The following is a 22,939-nucleotide window of genomic DNA, read 5'->3' as shown; positions in this document are numbered from 1 at the left end:
TCCCATTCCTAGCTTCCCTACCTGATGAGGTTTTGGGGTGATAGTGGGGTTCAGGGGGTCCGGAGCCAACAGCCAAGAAAGAATTCTTGAAGATGTCTTTGGTGCAAAAAGGTGATTTTATTAAAGCAGGGACGGGACCTGTGGGCAGAAAGAACTGCCCGGGGACCATGAGGAGAGACTGGTTGTATACTCTGGAGTTGGGGGAGGTAAAGTCCAGGGGAAGTTTCCAATGAGATTTTCATATGCTAAAAAAGACCCACAGGATACTGGAGGCCTAGCTATGGTCTAGCTAAGGTTTTTCCCTCTAGCAAAACCTTAGCATTAAAATGGTAGGGAGTTCCTGGAGAAACTTTGCTCTGCTTGCCTCAAGTGTTTGTCAGTGGGCTGCAGGTTATGAGGAAATTTAATTTAATCTGCCATTTCCTTCTGCCTTTGTTTCCCACATCACTACCTACTCCTTTTCAACTTGGGTCAGGACTTGTGGACCTTCAGGGTAACAATTTTGGGTAGCACCTAATCTGAAATTCTCACCTGACATCATGATCTATAGCCCAGTTTTACTCTGGGTTAGGAGTGGCTTCTAGGGAGTCTCTGAGCCTCCCGCTACCACCCCCACCCCCACCCTACTTCTGTCCCAACACTTAACATGTTGCCTATGTTCTCTTTGTTTGCTTATGGAGGGCAAGGACCATGTTCTACTTGCCTCTGTAGCTCTCATATTTAGTGTAAGACTTGGTGGGTCAGGGAATGTTGTTGAAATAATGGAATTATGTTCAACAGTTTTATTGATAGTGTTGCATAATCAAGATGATTAAGGGCCACTGGCTAGAGATGGCAGTGAATATTACATTTATTACATTTTTCTGTCTATGTATTATTAAAAATGGTTCACACTACACTTCTTTCTAAACGCACACTACAATAGTTCTTAAAATTTGGTGATTTATAAATAAAATGTACATTAGAGTGATCTGAAAATCATAAAATTAGGCATGATAGAATCTCTCTAAGGGTGAGAGGGCATTGGGGAATGATGGCAGAGTAAAATTATATTATTTGAAAAACATTAAGAGGAACAAAGTTTCCTACAATTAACTTCTGTGTCATATTACTGAGAATATTTAGCCATAATTATAGAGGATATACATTTGAAAAACCAGATTACTGCAATTAAAAAACATAACAACATAACTTATGGCTCCATTTTGAATACAATGTTCTGTTCAGTTCCCATTGTCAGTGCAGTATTGGTTAATGAAAAACAGAAGTGGCCTTTATGGGCACAGACTCTACTTTAAAATAATGAGGCTAATTCAGCAAAGAGATTTATTTAATTAGAGTTTCTGACATAATAAAGCTGTGGATATTTTGTGCTGCTTTGCTTTATTTTTAAATCTCTTCAGAGCGAAAATTGATATAAAGATGTTGCAAGTATGGACAAATGAAGATATGAAAAAGTGCTATTGTTATTGTATCAAATTGTACAAGTGACAAACTGTGATGTCCACACAGTTTGTAGTAAATGATTTAAAAGCATTAGCAGAGGAAACACACCTCCACCATGTAGTTTATGAATTTCATTGAGACATGAGCCATCAGCATTGACTCATTGCCTGCTGGTGCTTAACAGTTCTTCATTGTGTGTCAAAACCAATGCATCCTCTTCCATTTTAAAAATTGTGGAAGTGATTATTAGTTTTTAATATCAAGGGATAGAGACAGGGGTAAGAAGTACATGAATGTGCTTATCCTTTATAGTATTTGGATTGACATTGAAAATCAGTGCCTAACAGAGCAACAAATGTGTTTAAGTGACATTCACATTTTAAAGATTATTTCTTCTTTAGGGTAACAGTTATTAAAAGGAGAAATAAAATTTTGACAGTATCTTTCAAATATGTGATGTCCAATAGGAAGGAATGTCATAATGTAGACCTTTTCTTCTCTCATGTATATTAGTTGCAGTAGAGATTAAAGTTAGCACCAAGTGCTCCAACATATATATCAAAAATTTAAAAGATTTTTTTTTGTTTACTAGTGTCTAATGCTGGTGCTTTTAGTGTAGATATTTTCTCCACTGATTCACGCATACACATACACACACCCACACACGCACACACGCGCATGCTCTATAACATGTAAGTACATTATTATGTATGCAGACCAGTTTTATTTTGTGTCTATATGCTGGGACCTAAGAATCCTCTATAGTTTTCGGAAAGGTAAAGAAAGCATGGAGAAGGTATATATACACTTCTTGAAATTACTGTCAAACAAATGACAAACATCACTTTTACTTGTATTTTATTCTCGTATCTCAGGTGAGAATTAGTGATATCACCATACTCTCACTGAAAGGTTGAGAAATGTAGCCTTTGGGTCAAGAGTGGCTTTTTGCACTCAACTCTATACCATGGAGAGGGGAGAGGAATGTTGATAGAAAGCCTAAGCCAGTGCATATGTAATGGAAAAACTCTTAAAAGTCCAATCTCTCAAAGAGTTAGCATTTAGTCCTCCCTCTAACACCCTAAGGATAGGCTGTGTAGCCTGGTATGAATACATCTAGTGTTTTGAAAGGAATCAGCTTTTGAAAAATCTCCCTAATATATTGTCAAGACTCTACTATGTGTCAGTATCCTGGTCTCCTTGGTTTCAGACATGCACTAAATTTTATATGTCGTTGAGATGTGAGCCTATATACCATACCTAGTACTCAGTTCTCAGTATTCGTTATGATTAGGAGAGTTTTATCATTTCCACCCTGGTTGTGGGTATTATACTTCTGTTAATAGAAGCTTGTATTTGTTGTCTTGGAAAGCTATCAATCTGCGTTCATCTCGAGTTTGTGAGTCACGGTCCTTTCATATGAATTATGCCCCACCTATTGACCCTATTACTTTCCTGTGCTTAACAAATGCTTTATTCTTCTGGTTAACATATTCAACCCTGGACTTCTGCCTCAGCTGCCAAAGCTTATCAGACATTTTTAGCAGCTATTTTCTTACCTTTTGGAGAAGCCATAAATAAGCATGCTGTGAAAAGTGGCTGAGGCTACAGGTCATTAACTTTCTATATTTAACTGTTGCTGTAACTTCCATTGTTTGATCTGGTTCTTCCAGTTTTCATAATGATGCTTCAAACATGGATTTTATCTATAAACTTAGTTTAATCTGAATAACTGAATCATATAAATTTTGTTTTTATTTTTTATAATTAAAAAAGTGAAATTTATTTTATTTTTCATGATTTTATAGTTGGTTCATGATTGTTACTATATGAATACCTATGGCAAGTAATACACTATTACTATATGAATACCTATGGCAAGGAAAGGAAGTAGAAGTTACCTAAAATATCAACACCTAGCAATAAGTACTTTCAGTGTTTTGGTGAGCAATCTTTTGTAAATTCTCTCTGTATAAACACATATACCTATAACATGCTCATACTGATGTAGTTAGGACAATATTGTATACATCGTTTTTTCAATTATTTTTTTCTCGTTCATGTTATTTTTGCTATTGTTGATGACGAGGATGCTTTCTCTTCCAGCTACTTCCTACTACAAATAATGCTACAATAAATATTCCTGTACAGCTATTCTTTCCTCCTAGTACTTTATTGTCAGTGGGATTGAAGCTGCATTTGGAAATACGGTCTGATTGCCAGGTTCACTTTCACTTCTTCTTTGTTCTGGAGGTGATCTAGAAATGTGCAAATTAAATCCTATATTCTTTTTTCAAGATAAATTCACTTTATAAAGAAGAGTTTGGGCACTAGCTTTTTACTAGAATTTATACATTATTCTTCTTTGTATTTATCCAATTTAGTGCTTAGTAAATTGGTGGAGAAGATGACTTCATTGGAGATCTCACTTCACACTGCAATTTATATAGTAGAGTTTTGTAGAAATGTTTTTTTAAGGATTATGAAACCTACTCCACATGACCTAGCCTTGTCTAAGAAAAGGCTTTTCTTCAAGGTCTTATTTAAATTTAAATGCTCTATGACACTTCAGGACCTATCAAAGCAACATCTTGGACCAAAGGAAATGCTATTTGTTTGATAGCTAGCTTTTAGTAAATCCATATTAAGTATTAATTTCTCTTTGAAAATGCTTTCAAGCTTCTGATTCACAATTTACTTTATCATTTTCCAGAGATTGCTATTTACTTGATTTTAGTTGTTTTTGTGGCACATCATTTTCATCTATGAAATCTGTGTCCATATCTCTCTTTGGTCTTACATATCTTGTCACTGAGAATATAAGAGATGTGTTTTTGCAAGGACAGTGTTGTGAACTCATCAGCCGTAGTTTTGCTTTTATGGTACCATCAATTTGTTTATATCGAATGCCTTGCTTACTAAAGACGTTGGGACTATAATGGTGAGTAAAATAGACATACTGTTTCATCTTAGGGAAACTTGCAGTTTAATGAATAGATAATTACTAAAGAACTACATCTGCAAATAAACGCAAAGTTAAAACCAACATAAATGGCAGGAGAAATGTGGTGAGTGATGTTGCCAAAGAGATTAGTTGACTACATTGATCAAGTGGCCGCCTCAAGGAAGGTTTCCCTGAGACAGTGGAGCTGAGAGCTAGGATAAGGGAAGAGCTCATGTAAAAAAAGGTGTGATAGGAAGGATCGTGTCACAGTTGAGTAAGTTTAAGAATGCCATTTTAGAGTTTTGGTCTTTATCTTAACAAAAGTGTAGTGCCAATACATAGTGGAGTGATGTGATCTAAAATACATTTGGAAAGAATCTGTGTAGTAGTAATTTGGAGGAAAAATGTTAGAAGGCAAAAAGTGGCTTAGGTTCCTAGTTAGTAGGCTTTTGCAAGCGTCCCAAAAAGTGGTAGTTTAGATTGCGATGATTGTGGTAGTAGAGATGAAGAGAGGTAATCCATTCTACAGATATGTGGTGGAAAGAATTGGAAGTTTTGATTACTTGTGTATTAAGTATTTGAAAATACGGGAGAGGAAAGTATCTAAGATGATGCTTAAGCTGTTGGGTAACCAAGCACAATGGAATTTAGTGCCATTTGCTGAGAGGTGAAAAATGGAGAGGACCAGTTTTTTGTTTTTTGTTTTTTTTTTTTTTTTTTAATGTTCGTTAACTTTTTGAGAGCGAGATAGGGTGTGAACAGGGGAGAGGTAGAGAGAGAGGGAGCACAGAATCTGAAGCAGGCTCCAGGCTCCGAGGTGTCAGTACAGAGCCTGATGCAGGGCTCAAACCCATGAACCATGACGTCATGACCCAAGCCGAAGTCCGACGCTTAACCGACTGAGCCACCCAGGCTCCCCAGAGAGGACCAGTTTTTGAGAGAAAGGTCACAGGTTTGGTTTGGAGCAATTGAGTATATTGGTTATCCAGGTAGATATGACATTCTGGAATAACAGAGTACTTTAGTTTAATATGGTAGGTAGGTTCTTTGAATGGTATTTTAAAGTTTATAATTCTTTTTAAAACTAGAATTTTAGAGAGTTTATTGCTCTTTGTTATTTTTAACATATTACCAAAAGGATTTAAAAATATACTTAATATCTTATGGGACTCCTCTAATACTTCATAACTATAAAGAGTGAGTAGGCTTTGTTCTGTTTTGTATGGTTTCTTGTTTATTTGTTTATTTGCATTTTTTGGTCAGCATAATATAACTCTTCTCATCTTTTCATGAGCAGATTATATTGCTGTGAATGACTTTCATTTGAATCAGCTGTATACAAAAAAACTGTAGGCAATAGTATGGTATAGTTAAAAATTATAACTAGTTGGGGCACCTGGCTGGCTCAGTTGGTAGAGCATGTGATTCTTGGACTCAGGGTTGTTGAGTTCTACCACATGTTGGGCTTGAAGCCTACTTAAAACATTATAATCTGTGGGACATTAGAAGTGTATGGTGTTTTCTGAAGAGCGTAGACAATTTTTAACATCAGGGATTATATGATTTTTAGGGGATATTTAAAGATAGTTGCTCTTTGTCCTGCATAAGGTTTTATTCTAACCTCAGCCGCAGACTTTTTTGGTAGTATAATATTTTATACAAATCCAAACCTGAAATATAACTGTGTTCTATAATATAAGTTTATTCTGATTACTGATACTGTTGACTTTATATTGTCGAAATATTAATAGTGTTAAATATAACAAAATCTTAGGGTTTATGGCAGACCCTTAAGTGACTTTTCAATGGAGATTTGACTAGTAAAGGGTTTGAGGTTTTTCTACCTTGCCATAATCACTCTTTAAATAAGAGGACATTATGTTTTCTTTCATATTAACATGCAAATGAAAGCGAAATTAGAAATGCTTTATAAGAAACACTCCATTCTTTGATTTCTGGAATAGAAGTGAATATTATCAAAATGAAAACTGAAACAGTATAAAGTTTTTCTAATTTTAATTTTGATATTTTATTGTCTTGTAGTGAAGCATTATTTAAATATCTCCAACTTCAATTGAAGATTTAAAATGAGTGCATTTTTTCATGTTTGTAAAAATTAATATCTCATCATTTTTTTATAGGTCTCATATCTTTTGGGTGAACAGAAGTCTACCTTTATGGGGCTTACAGGTTATGTACAATTTTGTTTTATACCTATATTTCTGGATTTAATCATATTTCACAGAGAAATACTATTGGAGAGAAAACTGTTGATAAGAGAAATGAATTTGCTTTATTGCTTACTTAATCTTGATGCACATCTTAGACAAACAATTTTATTTCTATCTTTGTTTGCCTGAGCCCTGCATTCTACCTTTTGAGAATTCCCTTCTGATCAGGATTTGACTTTAGAAAAAGGTTTGGAGGGCATGGAGAAAACCAGAGTAAAGGAGTGTGGTAAGGCACCACAAGTTCCCCAAACTACTTTAGGTATTCACCTTATATAATCCTTGAAAAAGTAATCAGAATCTCATAACCATGTTTGCTCTTCTACTTTATATCCGTAGTGTCTGGAACATGGCAGAATCTCAATAAATAATTATTAAATGAATAAACAAATGAATGAATGGCTCATATTACCAATAGCAAGAGCTTGGTCCCTAAACAGATAATTTTGTAAATAAAACAAAAAGTATATTTCTGGCATAAAAGGGGTCCTGAAGAAAGAGTCAGAAAATATGAGAGGGAACAGCATGTCTGAATTATGTTGCTGCATTGTTCCCTAGAGTCCTCTGTATCTCTGCTTTGTTCCTTGTTCTATTGAATTTTATGCCCAGCAAACTTTGTAAGTTCCCATCTCCTCTACTCCTGTCTCTCTCCTACACGTACTTTTTATTTTCTGTTATTTTTCAACTGTGAAAGTTATCCAAAGGATAGATAAAATGGTAAAAAATTACAGATTGGAAGACAGTTGAGTCTGGAAGTAATGGAAAGACTCTAAAACTCACTGTTTATAAGCAACCTTTAAAATATGTTAAAATCAAATGTTCGCTTTGTCTTTTAGTCATGAGGATTGTAAAGTCTGTACATTTTAAAGTTTAAAGTTTATGATGAATTATTTTAATTATGTATGCATTGTGATCATAACTATGAAATCACATTTTTACTCTGTCTAGATATTTCATACTTTTTTGAAGTCAAGTTGCATTTCATGTTTTTTTTACACTGATTTGCATTGCAATGTCATTAATTACAAATACCCTTTCAAATATTTAAGTGTTTACTAAAAATGCAGTCTATTAATCTCTAGCTTGATTCCTATATTATCCTTCAGTGAGAAGCACATTTAAAGTAAGTGAATATTTTTGAGAGTAGTCGTATATGGCCTTGAAATACATTTTGATCTATTCAGATTACTTTTATCTAATAGTGATATTTTACAATAATGATAATGCTTATTTTCAAATAGGATTTTGAGTAGTCATGCCACAAATGTTGTAGGGATCTTCTAACACTACATATAGGAAAAAGCACGGATGATGACGATTTAAAGGACTAGTAGGGAAAATCTATGAGATGTGCATGTAACGTCAGAGCAGTGCCTGGCTACCGTATGTACTTCTGAACATAATTTACTTATATTGCCATTCATTCACATGCTTTTTTGTTGTTCTTTTGTTTTGATATTCACTTAAATCAAAGTTTTCATTCCAACAGGAGTTAAAATTTAAAACTCCAGGGTATCTGCCTTTCTTATGTAGATTGTCTGAAATCTCAAAAGTGTATAAACAAACATATTTGTTCTCTGAGTCATTTCTTGTTTATGCTTGCGTATTTTCTTCTATTCATGTAGCCCAAAGTGCTGAGAGTATTTAATACAAAATCATTTGGATATCTTTTACAGTTACTTTTCCTGTTGTGCAATCATAGCTTTTTGGTAGTTCAGCAGTGGAAACTGTACACAGATCAGCGAATGTAGATAAAGATGGAAACTTGTCTAGGAGGGTGTAGGGTATGTTCTTCCAGCTGTGAAAGGGGAATTGGTTAGAAAGTTCATTTAAATAAAATCTGAAAGTACCTTGAAGTGTTCACATGGGACTATTTTGTTTAGTGTTCAAGGATGCTGCTCTTTCATTTGGTGGGTGATAGGATAGAATGTATCACTCAACTCAAAGCTTATATTCTTTTTATTTTCTGAAAGGAATATTTTTGGTAGATGTCCTAGAGGTGGTATAAGTCTTGGTGGGAGAGGGTGGTGGTTGTGGTGGGGCAGTTGTGTGTGATTGTGCATATTAAGAACATACACAAAAGAACTATTCTTTACAGATCATGCAAGCTCCAGCTAGCCTGACTCTTCTAATTCCACATTTATATTTGAGATAAACAATAAGTATTTATTCAGGAGTATTAGAAACTATAACACTAAGCTTGTAGTGCTGGGAATAGTTTGCAACCTCTCACGTGTCTATGGAAGTTAAAGTGCCACATAATACCTCCTTACATCTATATCTGGATGTTCTACAAATATGTGTATACAGATACATATGCATATATGCAAATATTTGTAAGGTAAGTACTACAATCATAAATATATATATTTAATTCTATTGCATTTTCTCATTAAAGTACTTTTTTTTTCCAGGTTTCAGTGGCATTGATAAGTCTATTTGAAACAATACTACTTGGTTATCTCAGTTATAAGGTAAGTTATTTTAATTAGAAGTTTTCTTTTGATAGAACACATTACTAGCATTTACCCAGTATTCCTTTATTTATAATTTGTACCCTGGGGATAAAGCAAGTTCTCCTTAAGCCTCTTTAATTATTTTGGGCCTCTGTAGTATGTGATAAGAATCTGTAGTTATATAGTAATGTTTTCCTTGGTGGCTTGAAAATATTTCACTAATTCCTGTGGGCTAATTACCTATTATATACATGCTCATATGAGGCAAGCAAATGGAATGGGTTGGCTTTTAACTGTTCCTAATCTCTTTTCCTCATCTGTATAAAAAATATTGAGGGAGCAAAAACATGTCTGTTAGGAATTATTTTAATGATTTCTCTTCATTTTTGGTGAAGGTTTGTTTGGCTGAAACAATTTAACAAATACTTATTTGGTGAAGAGCTCTATACTGTGCATTGTTCTTCTCTCATTGAGTTTCCATCTAGAAAGGGGGATATATAGGAGAAAATTATACAGACAATAATAATACAAAACAGAATACGAGGTACTTTCAGTGAGGTGCAAATAAAGTCCTATGGGGATAGAGAGATGGCATATCATAGGATGAAAAGAAAATACTTGACTGATTTAAGCAGAGTCCTTGAATCAGTGATTTCAATAAGGAAAGATGAAAAGGCAAGACACTAAAGATTTATAGAATTAGCAAAGGCATAAAAGAAGTAATGTGCATATAAAATTGGAAGAAGAATAAATAAGTTTGGGCAGAATTTTGGGACATTTGGGAAAATATTGGTTGGGAAAATTTGGCACAATATTGTGAGGGCCTTGTATAGCACCATATAACGGGAATTTGATGGAGGATGTTGAGCATGAGAGTTCTGTAATTGTAATTAAGTTTTAGGAGTATTAGTTCAGAACATCTGTGCAGCACAGTTCAGAGAGACATCGCACTAAGGCCATGTGCTCAATTAAGACACAATTGCAGAAAGGAAGACTGGGAGTGAGGTTTTAGCTGGGTGAAAGAAATAGAGGTGACATAAGATGAAATATAAAGGTAGAAACTAAAGAAACCATCATCTGTTTGATTGAAAAAGTGGAGGAAAAGATAAAGTCACATATCGCTTTAACATATTTTAAACTCAAATGGCTGGGAACATGGTAGTAAAACTAAGAAAAATTACATCAAGAAAAAAAATCAGATTGGGGTCAAGATAGATGGAATAATGACAATCGTTTTGGAAATGATGAATTTGAGGTGATCATGGACAAATAGGTAGTCATTCTCAACTAAAAATGAGAATCTGGAACATAGAGATTTAAGATGTGGAAGTCATTTTCACAGAGATAGTGGAGGAAGCATGCGAGTTTATTAAGTACGGGATAATAATGAGGGAGAAGCTAAGGCTCATTTGATGGAGATGCTTACATTGTGGTTGCTGGAAGAAGAACAGAGTAATCAGGGAAGACGGAGACATAGACAAGAAAGGCAGAGAGACTTCAGAATGGCTGTCATACTCATCACTAACCTTCAGTTCACATTTTCTGCATGTACTGTATCATCAAGTGTACTACTAAAGGTTATGTTTTGGGGGAACTCTTATATCAACTGCTTTCTCACTTTTTAAGACATAGGATTTTAAAGATAACATTTGTTAGACTACTTTTAATCCTAAATTAAGAGCAAGATACCTTTACAAACTCACCTTTTCCTGTGGCTTTATTAAAAAATATTATCCTTAACTCCATCTGAAGAAAATAATGCTGATATCTGATGAGGTGAGATTGGTGAATTAGAAAGTATAGAAAAAAAAAAAAGAATGTGGGCTTTCCAAAAAATATAGATGGGTTGATTTAGTATTTGTGAGAAAAAATTGGGTGTTAGAAATTCTAAGGAAGAAAAGTGTTCTCTGAAAGCATTGGAATTAAAAGTTTAGTAAGAAGTTTGAGAAAAGGTCATTGGATTTACAGTTTAGAAAATCATTTGCTATTCACCTGTAGGAAAAAATTTTAGGGTTGTACAATTGAGAGTAAAAAGCATTAAATGAAGAATGTTGATTGGGGTAGGAGCTCCCTAGAAGTGGTCAAATGAGGCAGAGAAGATTGCCAGTGACGGAAAAAATCTGTATCATTTAGAGAAAGTAGGTAGAGGGGACCAGAAAAAAATGATAGGCAAAGCAAGTTTTATGCAAAATAAGAATAAGCTGGATTAGGAACCTGAGGTCTACTGATTCACTTTGGATACATTCCATTCTTTTCTGAGAGCACAGAAGATGGAAAATGATGCACAAAAGAATATTTTGAAGCTAGAGAAGGGAACCTGAGAGACCTTACATGTAGGTAGTCGCTCATCCTTAAATAACCTAATTACTCACTCAATGATGAATTGTTTAGACTAAGATGTTGAGGAAGATCTTTTAATGGCTTATAAATATATCTTTTTGTCAAAATAGGTGCTCTAGAAACATATACTGATTGAAAAATCTGGATTTTGTATACCTAGAAGAGCAAAATACAAATCAAGTGAATTAATATCCAAGATTGTATCTCCGAAGTTACTTATTATTCAAGTACGTGATGAAAGTCGAATGTAATATACAAAAAATGACATGCTGAAAAATTAGGCACATGGGTGTTTTTGGTAAATGTATTAAACCTCTTCCACTGGTTCTAGAGTGTGTACAGATATATAACTGGCTAAAATATTAATCTACATTTGTGAATGTATTTTCTCTAAATTCTAGCCAAAAGGTAATATGAAATTAACTTTGGTGCTTAATGAAACTCTTAGCCCTAATCTAAAAAGTCATTTAAAAAACACAAACAGATTCAAGATAATTTTCCATTATAATCATATGATGTTGACATTTGTCATTAATTAATTCCTGCCATTTATAAAATGAGAGCAAAGCATTATGAGACCTAGTGGCATTATAAGAACTAGATGATATATAATATTTCCCTTCTGACCTTCATAAACACTAATGGCTTAGATGGTGGAGAGGTAGGTGGTAGTTGAGTTTTGTGTGTTTCAAAGAAGCAAAGGATAAAAAGGAGTTACGTGATATTGGAAGGACAGGTTTCTATTAACTACGTCCTTTTTCCTCTCATAAATTCAGTCAAACTCATGGACTCTTTTTACCCCACCAACAGGCTGTTGGATAAAATATGTGAAATGAGTAAATTAACTGTTTGGTAACTATAATTGGTAACTGTTTATGGCCTATAACTAAGGCAAATTTGGATAGCAGAATCTCAATTGAGTTCCTCCTCTCAAATTAGATTTTTAATAAAAATTATAGACAGGTGGGCAGAAATAGATGTTACCTTAGAAGTGTACATATTCCCAATATTGTTCTGGGATACGTTACATTCTCAAATATCTATTAATGGCAAATCAATATTTATTTTTCTAAAATGTCTTTACTTCTATATATGCAGATAATGCGAATATTTATAGATAATATACATGTGCCACATATAGTATTTAAAAATAAACTTAATATAGTATTCTGTAAGCACTTTATAATTCTTGAAATTAAGCATTCTAAAATAAACACGACTTAATCCTTAACAATTAAAATAGTTTAAAGTATTATGGCGACTGCAGTTTTTTATTTTTTTCTGTGTGTTTTTTTTTAACATTTATTTATTTTTGAGACAGAGACAAAGCATGAACGGGGGAGGGTCAGAGAGAGGGAGACACAGAATCGGAAACAGGCTCCAGGCTCTGAGCTGTCAGCACAGAGCCCGATGCGGGGCTCGAACTCACGGACCGCGAGATCATGACCTGAGCCAAAGTGGGCCACTTAACCGACTGAGCCACCCAGGTGCCCCAAGACTGCAGTTTTTTAAAAACAAAGTGTATGTTGAGGTTAGTGGATAATTTTAAAAGTCCCTGACATCACCTTATTTTGTCCTCTATCCTACAGAAGTGCAGGTCTGTGCTTAAACATCATTCCATTCATGTTTATAGCTACTTGGCAGAACAGCCCCAGGATCTCCCAGCAGTAATGTTCTTATTCTTCTGTTACCATAAATACCCTCTATGTCTTTATCAACTGCCTTCAAAATAGAACTCTATTTATACATACACATTCATTAAATCATAAGGAAACGAAAACAAACTCCAGCATAATTTCCAAAATTCTGCAAACAAAAATCCAACATACCTAGAAGGCTTATATTAAATCTGCAGTTCTTTTTTCTATAATCACTTGATGAAGAACAATGGTTTGAGATTGTCACACCATGATGAGCTCCTTTTTGGTCAGGAACAAAGGGTTGGACAAAGGAAAGGACTTTTAGATGCTGATGATTCTGCTTACAATACCATGGAAATGGTAAATCTAAATATTCAGTTTACATTTAGAAATACAAAATAAGGCTACCATAGGATTACTACACTATTTTAATTTCATCGAAGGAAGATAAGTTAACAGCCTTTTTAGTTATGTATTTTAAATATAGGTATTGTTAATATTGAAGAAGAAAGTGTTTTTAAAAAGTCTCTTGGATGGGGCACCTGGGTGGCGCAGTCGGTTAAGCGTCCGACTTCAGCCAGGTCACGATCTCGCGGTCCGGGAGTTCGAGCCCCGCGTCAGGCTCTGGGCTGACGGCTCAGAGCCTGGAGCCTGTTTCCGATTCTGTGTCTCCCTCTCTCTCTGCCCCTCCCCCGTTCATGCTCTGTCTCTCTCTGTCCCAAAAATAAATAAACGTTGAAAAAAAAAATTTTAAAAAGTCTCTTGGTATATGCTGGGCTAACGATTTAATTACCATACATCTTATAATTTTTTTTTTTTCATCTTATTTTTTTTTTTCATCTTATAATTTTTTAAGTGCTTTTTGGAGGTACTTAGAAATAGTTACAAACTTCCATTTTCCTTTATGATAAAAATAAAAACCTGATGAATTTTAGAAAATTACCTATTTTCCTCCATTTTTATTAAGGAAAATGATGTCCATACCAAATAATGTAGAATGGTTGGATTAATGTTTATTTATATTTTACTGAATTCTTTCAATAAAAGGAACACAGTTTTACACACTTAGAACAGATAAAGAAAGCTACCTAAGAAATTTTTTTTTGGAGGGTGCCTGGGTGGCTCAGTTGGTTAAGTGGCAGACTTTGGCGTAGGTCATGATTTCACGGTTTGTGGGTTCAAGCCCTGCATTGGGCCCTGTGCTGACAGCTCAGAGCTTGGAGCCTACTTTGGATTCTGTCTCTCCTTTTCTCTCTGTCTCTCCCTTGCTCACAGTCTCTATCTCTCAAAAAATGAATAAAAATGTTAACAATTCTAAAAAAATTAAAAAAAAAAAGAATTTTTTTTTTTTTAAGAAGTTACCTTTTGAGGGCAGGTTGTGCCTGGCTGGCTCAGTTGGTAGAGTGTACAATTTTTAATCTCAGGGTCGTGAGTTTAAGCCCCACATTGACCATGGAGCCTAATTTAAAAAATAAAAATAAAAATAAAAATAAAATAAAATAAATTATTCTTTGGAAGAAGACATGCCTATTACCTCCTTTGTGAAAATAAGATTAGGGGCGCCTGGGTGGCTCAGTCGGTTAAGCATCTGACTTTGGCTCAGGTCATGATCTCACGGCTTGTGAATTCGAGCCCCGCGTCAGGCTCTGTGCTGACAGCTCAGAGCCTGGAGCCTGTTTCAGATTCTGTGTCTCCCTCTCTCTCTGACCCTCCCCCGTTCATGCTGTCTCTCCCTGTCTCAAAAATAAATAAAACGTTAAAAAAAAATAAGATTAAATGAAATAAGTATTTAACATAATTTTGAAGGACATTTTGGATTTTATTTTATGCTTCTCTACATAATGTCATTCTATAGATACATTTTTTTCACAATAATTGTTTTTATTATGTGGATTTTTATAACCATAGTTAGGTTCCCTAACACTCAGTGTAACTTGGGAATACTTTTTATATTTCTTTTTCATTAGCTAATTTTAGGGGAGATATTTATTCATGTATCTCTCAGTTCAGGAGAAAACCTGAGATCTTAGAATTAAACCTAGTGAATACAATAAAAAGACATGCATTATTTTTAGCAATGAGTATATTGCCTCAGTGTATAATTTTAGATCATGAAAATTAGCCCTTGGAGGGAAGATTATTCATTTTCAGGGGATTGGCACATTAGGTGTGCCTTTAGAAAAATAATCTAGGTAATGTGGTAGGTGAATCGGAATGGGACAAGAATGAAGGGAAGGAGACCAGCTAGGAGCCTCAACCAGATCAAAGAGGGGGAATGAGTTAGAATAAGAACTAAGCAAACTCAGTATCTATTTATGAATCAGGAGATCTTATTGACCAATTATACTTAGGTAGATTGGGGGAAGGAAGATGTTAATAGTTTCTCCAGGATTTTTGGTTTGTGTTACTGGGGAACCAATCAGGGCAAAAATCATAAATTTTACTTCTAGACATTTTACACACAAGGTACCATTGAGGCTTCTGTATGAAGCAGTGGCTTAAATAGTGGAAATGAAACAGAATCTCAGAGATACAATATTGATCTGGGCTAGAGATACAGCTTTGGAAGTCATTGGTTTATTATTGAAAACAAGTTGACTTTGAAACAGACGAAACTACCTGAGATAGGTTTGTAGCCAAGTACTCTTAAAATACTTTCCTGCAGAAATTTTCCATTGGAACTCTGTGGTTACAAGTTAAACAACTAATGTATAACTATATTCAGGTAGGCTTCAAATAATAAAATCCTTTCAAGCATTTCCATTTGGATCCAATAGAAAGAAATACAAATACTTAAGTTGAAAATATAACACAGGGGCACCTGGGAGGCTCAGTCAATTAAGTGTCTGACTATAGTTCAGGTCATGATCTCATGGTTTGTGAGTTTGAGCCCACGTTGGGCTCTCTGCTGCCAGCGCAAAACCCACTTTGGATCCTCTGTCCCCCCTCTCTCTCTGTCCCCACCCCATCCTCTAGCGTGCACACTCTCTGTGCTAGCTCTCTATCTCTTTCCCTCTCTCTCAAAAGGAAATACACGTTAAAAAAATAACACAATATGCCAAGAGGGGGAAGAACATTTATAAAATATTTGGGAGTATAATTTATTCATTAACATGAGCCCTAACAGGCATAGAAACAAATAGTTGTATAAAATGTTACAAACTCTTGTCAGGAGAGTAGTGGTAAAGGCATGGAGAGTAGGGCATTCCAAGCAGAGGGAGAAGTATGAGCAAAGTTATAAAACTATGAAATATCCTACCATGTTCAGAGAATTGTATAAAGTTCAGCGTGGATGAATCTGTGGTTGAATTCAAATGGAAATAGGAGTATAGTAGGTTCGAACCAGACCAGTAATCAGAGTTAAGTTCCAGATTATGAACTTTCATATAATATAAGGAGTAGTTTGGTTGTTACTATGTTGGCAATGACATTTTAGAATGAATACTTTGCCTTTAATATAGAAGATAAATCGGAAATTAATTAAGTCAGATACCAGTTATGAGAGTTTTTTTAATTGAGAAAAAAAATCATAAAATAAAATTGAAGTATTACAAATGGAAATGAAGCAAACCATCAGAGATAGAAAAGATTTTTGCTGGGGCACCTGGGTGGCTCAGTCGGTTAAGCATCTGACTTCGGCTCAGGTCATGATCTCGTGGTTCCTGAGTTTGAGCCCCACATCGAGCTCTGTGCTGTTGGTGCAGTCCTCTGTCTCCCTCTCTCTCTGCCCCTCCCCCCACTCATGCGTGAGCATGCTCTCTGTCTCTCTCTTTCTCTCTCAGAAATAAATGAACATTTAAAAAAAGAAATGACTTTTTACAAGAAAAAGGTTTTTTATTTACTATGAACCAAGTTTTTCCAAAGAGTGTCTCACAGCTATGAGAACTGATATAATCCTGCTGTGCCTTAATAGACATAGCTTTCCATATCACCAGTGGTAACTATTTTCAGACTCTTTCTTTTGTTGATTACATCATTCCCTTTCCCCGTGAACAATCATTAACACCAAAGAGAGGTATACAATCAGTAGTAAAAATACACCAAGGACAGAATAAGCCAAATGTTTAGCATTCTGGAAACTGAGCCATGTAAAAGACTGATGAACGAAATGGTGATATTAACCTGCGCGCACACACACACACACACACACACACAATCATGACGTAATTAAGATCAGTTATAACTGGTTTATTAAATATGTCTGACTTATTGCAAGTAAGAAAGGCCTCTAGTTTTCCTATACTTTTTGAAATCCTCACATCCTCCTGATCCATGCTGATCAGATGATATCTCAGACAGATCTCAGAGCTTTTCCAGTCTCTTCAATCACAAGGCAGATTCGTTTTAGTATTTAAGAAGTTATGGCCAATATATATAAACATTAAAATTCTCATGCACGTTAAGGCTTTATCTAGTCCTTGGCTCAGACCTGTGTGGGACAGGGAATCATTGTGGAGGCCGTCTGCTGTTTTCACTTCCTCTCTTATTTGAGGCTGCTGATTCTGGTCCCACCAGGGCTGAGGAGGCACAGGGAGTGGGGTGAAGTCAGCTTCTGGGATACAGGTGCCTGACTGACACAAGTGTAGTCTGATGTTGGGTTTTCCTGCATGACAGATACAAGTAGGGCTTTTGTGGTCTTCCTCAGGCCTTTGGCTGAAGGCCTTGGATGCCTCAGTGCCTCTGGCTGGACCAAACTCCTAAGGTCGCCATCTGTTGAGGTCTCGCTTCCCATTCAAGTATAGTCTTCCTGAGTATAAACTCCTTTAAAATGGCCATACGTTTTATTCTTTAGAGCCTATATATCGTTCCCAGAAAACAAGTACCTTTGTTTTAGAATTGGCAAAATTGTGACTTGCTCTTATTTCAGCCCTCTTTCTTGTTGCACTGTTTTCTCTTCATGTTTAGATGTTTTAGGCATTAGCCAAATACAGTTTCTATGTGTGAGTCAAGCTCTTTAAGTGGCTCTCTTGAGCCCTTCTCACTTAGCTTGAAGTAATGAGAGAAGCTCCAAAGCACCACTAACCTCTCTGTATGGAGGGCTTCTCATTGCTCCCATTTCTTCCACCTGCTCCCTCTACCACTTTTTATGTAGCTTGCAGATGGTAATGAACGAAATACAGGAAAACTTACTACCTAATATTTGAGTACATGGACAATAGCCAACCTAGAACCTTGCTTTGTGATGTAGAAGTATTTTGTATCACTTTAATGTTTTAAGCCTTTGGGACTTCAAGGATAATTAAGAAAGACTCCCCATCCTGAAGCCAGTGTTATAAAATAATTGAAAATTACAGAAACCCAGATTTCCAATTGCGTTTTAATATGGAGATCTCTTTATAGAAGAATAAGCTGCTTTAGGGCATTCAGAGTTGTTTTTCATCGGACACCATTTAAGAAAGAGCCAGTGATTAACCTGTTTATATCAGAGTCAGCTTTATGGGTGTTTAATATGTGCATTTGCAGAGTGTTAAAGATTTAGAAGGACCTGCTCTTATTTTAATATTCTTATGTCACCTTCTGGAAATTGTTAATAGATTGTTAATAAGAGATCCTGAATTTTCATTGTGCACTAGGCCCCACAAATTATGTTGCCAATTTTTATTAATATTGTTGTACTATGTGTGTCGGGAGATTAGAATCTAGATGATTGAAAAAGCCCTTCTTTTTACATTTTATCGATATAAAACCATTGTTAATACCAATAAACATTAACAAGTGTATGTGTTTATAAACTATTTAATATGCTTTACAGTTTGTGAATATAATTCACATAGTAAAAACATTAAGATTGAATCACTTTTTACTGATTCTGTAGGTTCTTTGATATTTGTTTTATTTTTACTAGTAACCTTTCTTCCATGAAATAGTGTATGATCAAAATGTGTTGTGTACAATATTCAAGAATTACTATAAATGTTTGCTTTATTTCTTAAACTTACCACAAAATTGAGAGAGTACAATTACACTTAGAAAAATACTCTTTGAAAGTTATTGCTATATCTTTATAAAATGATTTGGTATTCTGTTAATGTAAGCATCCTTGCTAGAGAAATTCTGAGTGCTGTCTTTTTCCCCCTTTAATGGGATTCAGTATAATTGACTTTCATTTTTATTTATTCTTTCTTGGAAGGGAAACATCTGGGAACAGATTTTACGAATACCCTTCATCTTGGAAATAATTAATGCAGTTCCCTTCATTATCTCAGTAAGTCCTAAAAGCATCTTTAAAATAAATAATTTTGTTATTGGACTTAAGTCTTTAAATCTAAATACTAATATATAATATATTAGTTCCAATAAATGATTTTGGGCTTTGGTTAGAATCATGGTATTAAAAATAAGTAATAAAATCAGTTGGATAACTGGATTGTGAAATTAAATGAAAACTAATGAGATTTAGTGCAATAGCAAAATAAAACACTTTTTAGACATATATGCTCTAGATGTGCCATTTAAACAGGTGTGGGTATTATCTAGACAGAGTAGAAATTAATCATTCCACTTCTTGTGTGTATTATGGACTTAAAAAAAAGAAACTAACAAAAAGCAGAATGAGACCTGTAAATATAGAGAACTGATGCTTGCTGGCAGGGGTGGGGGGTGGTCTGGGCAAATTGCTTGAAGGGGAGTGGGATACAGGCTTCCAATTATGGAATAAATAAATCACGGGAATAAAAAGCACAGTATAAGAAATGCAATCAATGATACTGCAATAGTGATACAACAGGACAGATGATAGCTATACTTAATGGTGAACATAGCTTAATGTATAAACCTGTCAAATCACTAAGTTGTACACCTGAAAGTCATGTAACATTGTGGGTCAACTATACTCAGATTAAAAAAAAGATGTCAAGCATTTATAAAAGTTTCTCATACTGAGAATATATTTATTTCTAGCTTAAACACAATTATTTTACTATGTTCAATTCTCTTGTTAATAAGAAAGTTGCCAATAGCCAGACAGCTAGCAATTTTTGCTTCTTTACCAAAATACAGTGGAGTACCAATTCTATGAAGATCCTGCTCAGTTGCAGCCCCATAAACACATAACCAGCACTTTCCCATTGCAAAATTAGGTTTCAATCTCCATTTCATAGAGTTATGATAATGTCTGTTGGGAATATGCTTTGCAACACTTTATTTGAGTTTTATTTGGAAAATTATGAAAGTAAGAAAATATTATCTAAAGCAGTTGCTTACTTCTGATAATTATTTTACTTTTAGTGATTTATCTAGAGGAACAACTGGAACGAGATTAAATGACAGACTACCTAACTATAATCCAATTGAATATGGTTCCCAATGTCACTTAAAATGTTTGAATCTGAAGAGAGTAAGTGGTAATGTTAAGCAAAAGGAAACTTTCTCTTCTTACTCCTACTTTCCCCCTCAAGTTGTAGGGAAGAGAGAGGTGATGTCTGTTGTAAACGGTCACACTGAAAGATTTAATGGTAGAATTACCATAGTTGTAGCTGATATTCAGTGGGAGCTTATTATTTCCTTTCTGCTTCTACAATAATTCCCAAAGAAGTTTTCCGTAAGAAAGACTTAGATGATAAATGCAAAGATCATATCTTCTCCTTGCATTTCATTAATGAGTTTAAAGTATTTGTCACATTTAAAAAAATTATATGTCCTTTAATCACTTTTTTCCTGTTCTACATTTATTTTCAATTTGCTGGCTATGATGTTTGCTTTGAGATAAAAGTTTAGCTCTGGTTTGTTTTTCAGATCTTCTGGCCCTCCTTAAGGAATCTGTTTGTCCCAGTCTTTCTAAACTGTTGGCTTGCCAAACATGCCTTGGAAAATATGATTGTAAGTATGACAGGGAAGTGCAAATACAAAACTATTTTCAACCCTCCATTATTTCTTAAATCCTTTTGATGCTCAGACTAAACAGAGAGAGAAGATGATTTGAGGTCTTAGTCTTGTACTTCCACACTCTTCCTCCCTATAATAGAAACTCATACTATTGTGATTTATTCAGGTATAACTAAATTTCTAAATGTCTTATTTTTAAACTTCTTTTAAACTAATTTAGTATTTTAGTAATAGTTTCATTTAAATGTTTATGAAAATGAAAAAGTTTTGGTAAAATACTTTCAAATAATGAAAGTGATATGTTGTATTAACATTGAAGCTAATAGACCCTAAGTTTGCTTGTATCCTAATTCAGGATGACAACTTTTTAAAAATTTTTTTTTCAATGTTTTTTATTTATTTTGGGACAGAGAGAGACAGAGCATGAACGGGGGAGGGGCAGAGAGAGAGGGAGACACAGAATAGGAAACAGGCTCCAGGGTCTGAGCCATCAGCCCAGAGCCTGACGCGGGGCTCAAACTCACGGACCTCGAGATCGTGACCTGGCTGAAGTCAGACGCTTAACCGACTGCGCCACCCAGGCGCCCCCAGGATGACAACTTTTTAAATGCCCATATTGCCAAGTCACTGCCTTTGTAAGGCCCTTTGAACTGGTAAACAAAAATCATTCAGATTTTCTAAATATCACCAAACCAAAGCTACCTGCTATTTGGACAACAAGTTAACCAATCTTGTGAAGAGGAATAACCTTCCTAGGCAATCTGTTGATATATAATGGGAGTCCTTGTTTTAAGGATTTAGGAGGTGATGTCAAACTGCTCTTTTTTTTAATGTTTATTTATTTTTTGAGAGAGAGAGAGAGGATGAGCAGGGGAGGGGCAGAGAGAGAAGGAGAGAGAGAATCCCAAGCAGGCTCCGCCCTATAGCACAGAGCCTGATGCGGGGCTCAATCTCATGAACCATGAGATCATAATCTGAGCAGAAATCAAGAGTCAGAAGCTTAACTGTCTGAGTCACCCAGGAGCCCCAGATGTCAGACTGTTCTTAGCTGTAGGTTTTCTCACATTCCATAAAAATATGTGAGATTTTGTGAGGTTCTGTATTGAAGCTGGAAACCCTTCATTTAAAGTCATCCTTTTAGATTTTGTTAGGTTGGGTTGTGAGTGGGATATGAGGAGGGAGAAAGAGAAGGAGAAGTAAGAGATTCAGAACTCAAGAGTTGTGCCACGGTTGGATTTTGCTGAAGGCTGACCCTGTGTGGAGGGACTGATTTATAACTATGAGCAAAATGTGTTTACTATAGGCTTCAATATAAGTGAGCCGTGAGACATTTTCTCTTTAGTCATCAATTCTATAAATGCTAATATGAGTCTACTATGTGCCAAGCACTCTGATATGATAGCTAATGATTTTTTTTTTTTAATTTTTTTTTCAACGTTTATTTATTTTTGGGACAGAGAGAGACAGAGCATGAACGGGGGAGGGGCAGAGAGAGAGGGAGACACAGAATCGGAAACAGGCTCCAGGCTCCGAGCCATCAGCCCAGAGCCTGACGCGGGGCTCGAACTCACGGACCGCGAGATCGTGACCTGGCTGAAGTCGGACGCTTAACCGACTGCGCCACCCAGGCGCCCCATGATAGCTAATGATTTAACTTTCTTCATCTTCAAAACAGAACAAAAGTACTTACATTACAGACTTGCAATGAGAATTAAATAAAATTACATATATGTATAAACATATATATGTGTGTGTGTATATATGTATAAAATATTGTATCTGGCACAAACACAGTCAGGGCTCAAGCAAGCCCTGAGCCAGGGCTCAACAAGCAGACTTGTTTTATTTTAAATGTTTTTTTAAAAAGAAATGAACCTGAAATTTTAGCCAAAGGAATATTTGGAATAACATTTAAGTATTCTCAACCAAATGAATGTTTCCAAACACTGAGTAGCAACTGGAGTCTCATGAAAATACATGAGCAAACAGTAGGGGAATGTGGCCTGTGAAGTGGTTTGAATAAACATTGGGCTGTCTTATCTGTCCCCCCCCCCAAAAAAA

The 22,939-nt window shown here is 35.3% G+C and overlaps 1 protein-coding gene across 3 annotated transcripts in view; it reads left to right on the top strand.

The window, feature by feature from the left end:
* Window positions 1-22,939, top strand: part of KCNT2 (potassium sodium-activated channel subfamily T member 2) — a 366,395-nt gene that overhangs the window by 108,731 nt on the left and 234,725 nt on the right. For all 3 annotated transcript variants that reach the window (XM_047077238.1, XM_047077237.1, XM_047077236.1), the window contains exons 4-7: window positions 6,532-6,580; window positions 9,033-9,092; window positions 19,185-19,259; window positions 20,789-20,872. In XM_047077238.1, the coding sequence (XP_046933194.1) occupies window positions 6,532-6,580; window positions 9,033-9,092; window positions 19,185-19,259; window positions 20,789-20,872 (268 nt within the window). The remainder of the gene's footprint in view (window positions 1-6,531; window positions 6,581-9,032; window positions 9,093-19,184; window positions 19,260-20,788; window positions 20,873-22,939) is intronic.

Source organism: Lynx rufus, unplaced genomic scaffold (genome assembly GCF_022079265.1).
Source record: "Lynx rufus isolate CCGP_SWC_20201006 ecotype Redwood Valley unplaced genomic scaffold, mLynRuf1.p SCAF_15, whole genome shotgun sequence".
Lineage (NCBI taxonomy): Eukaryota > Metazoa > Chordata > Mammalia > Carnivora > Felidae > Lynx > Lynx rufus.
Note: the sequence above shows the minus strand (reverse complement) of the source record. Positions and strands in the feature narration are given on the sequence as shown.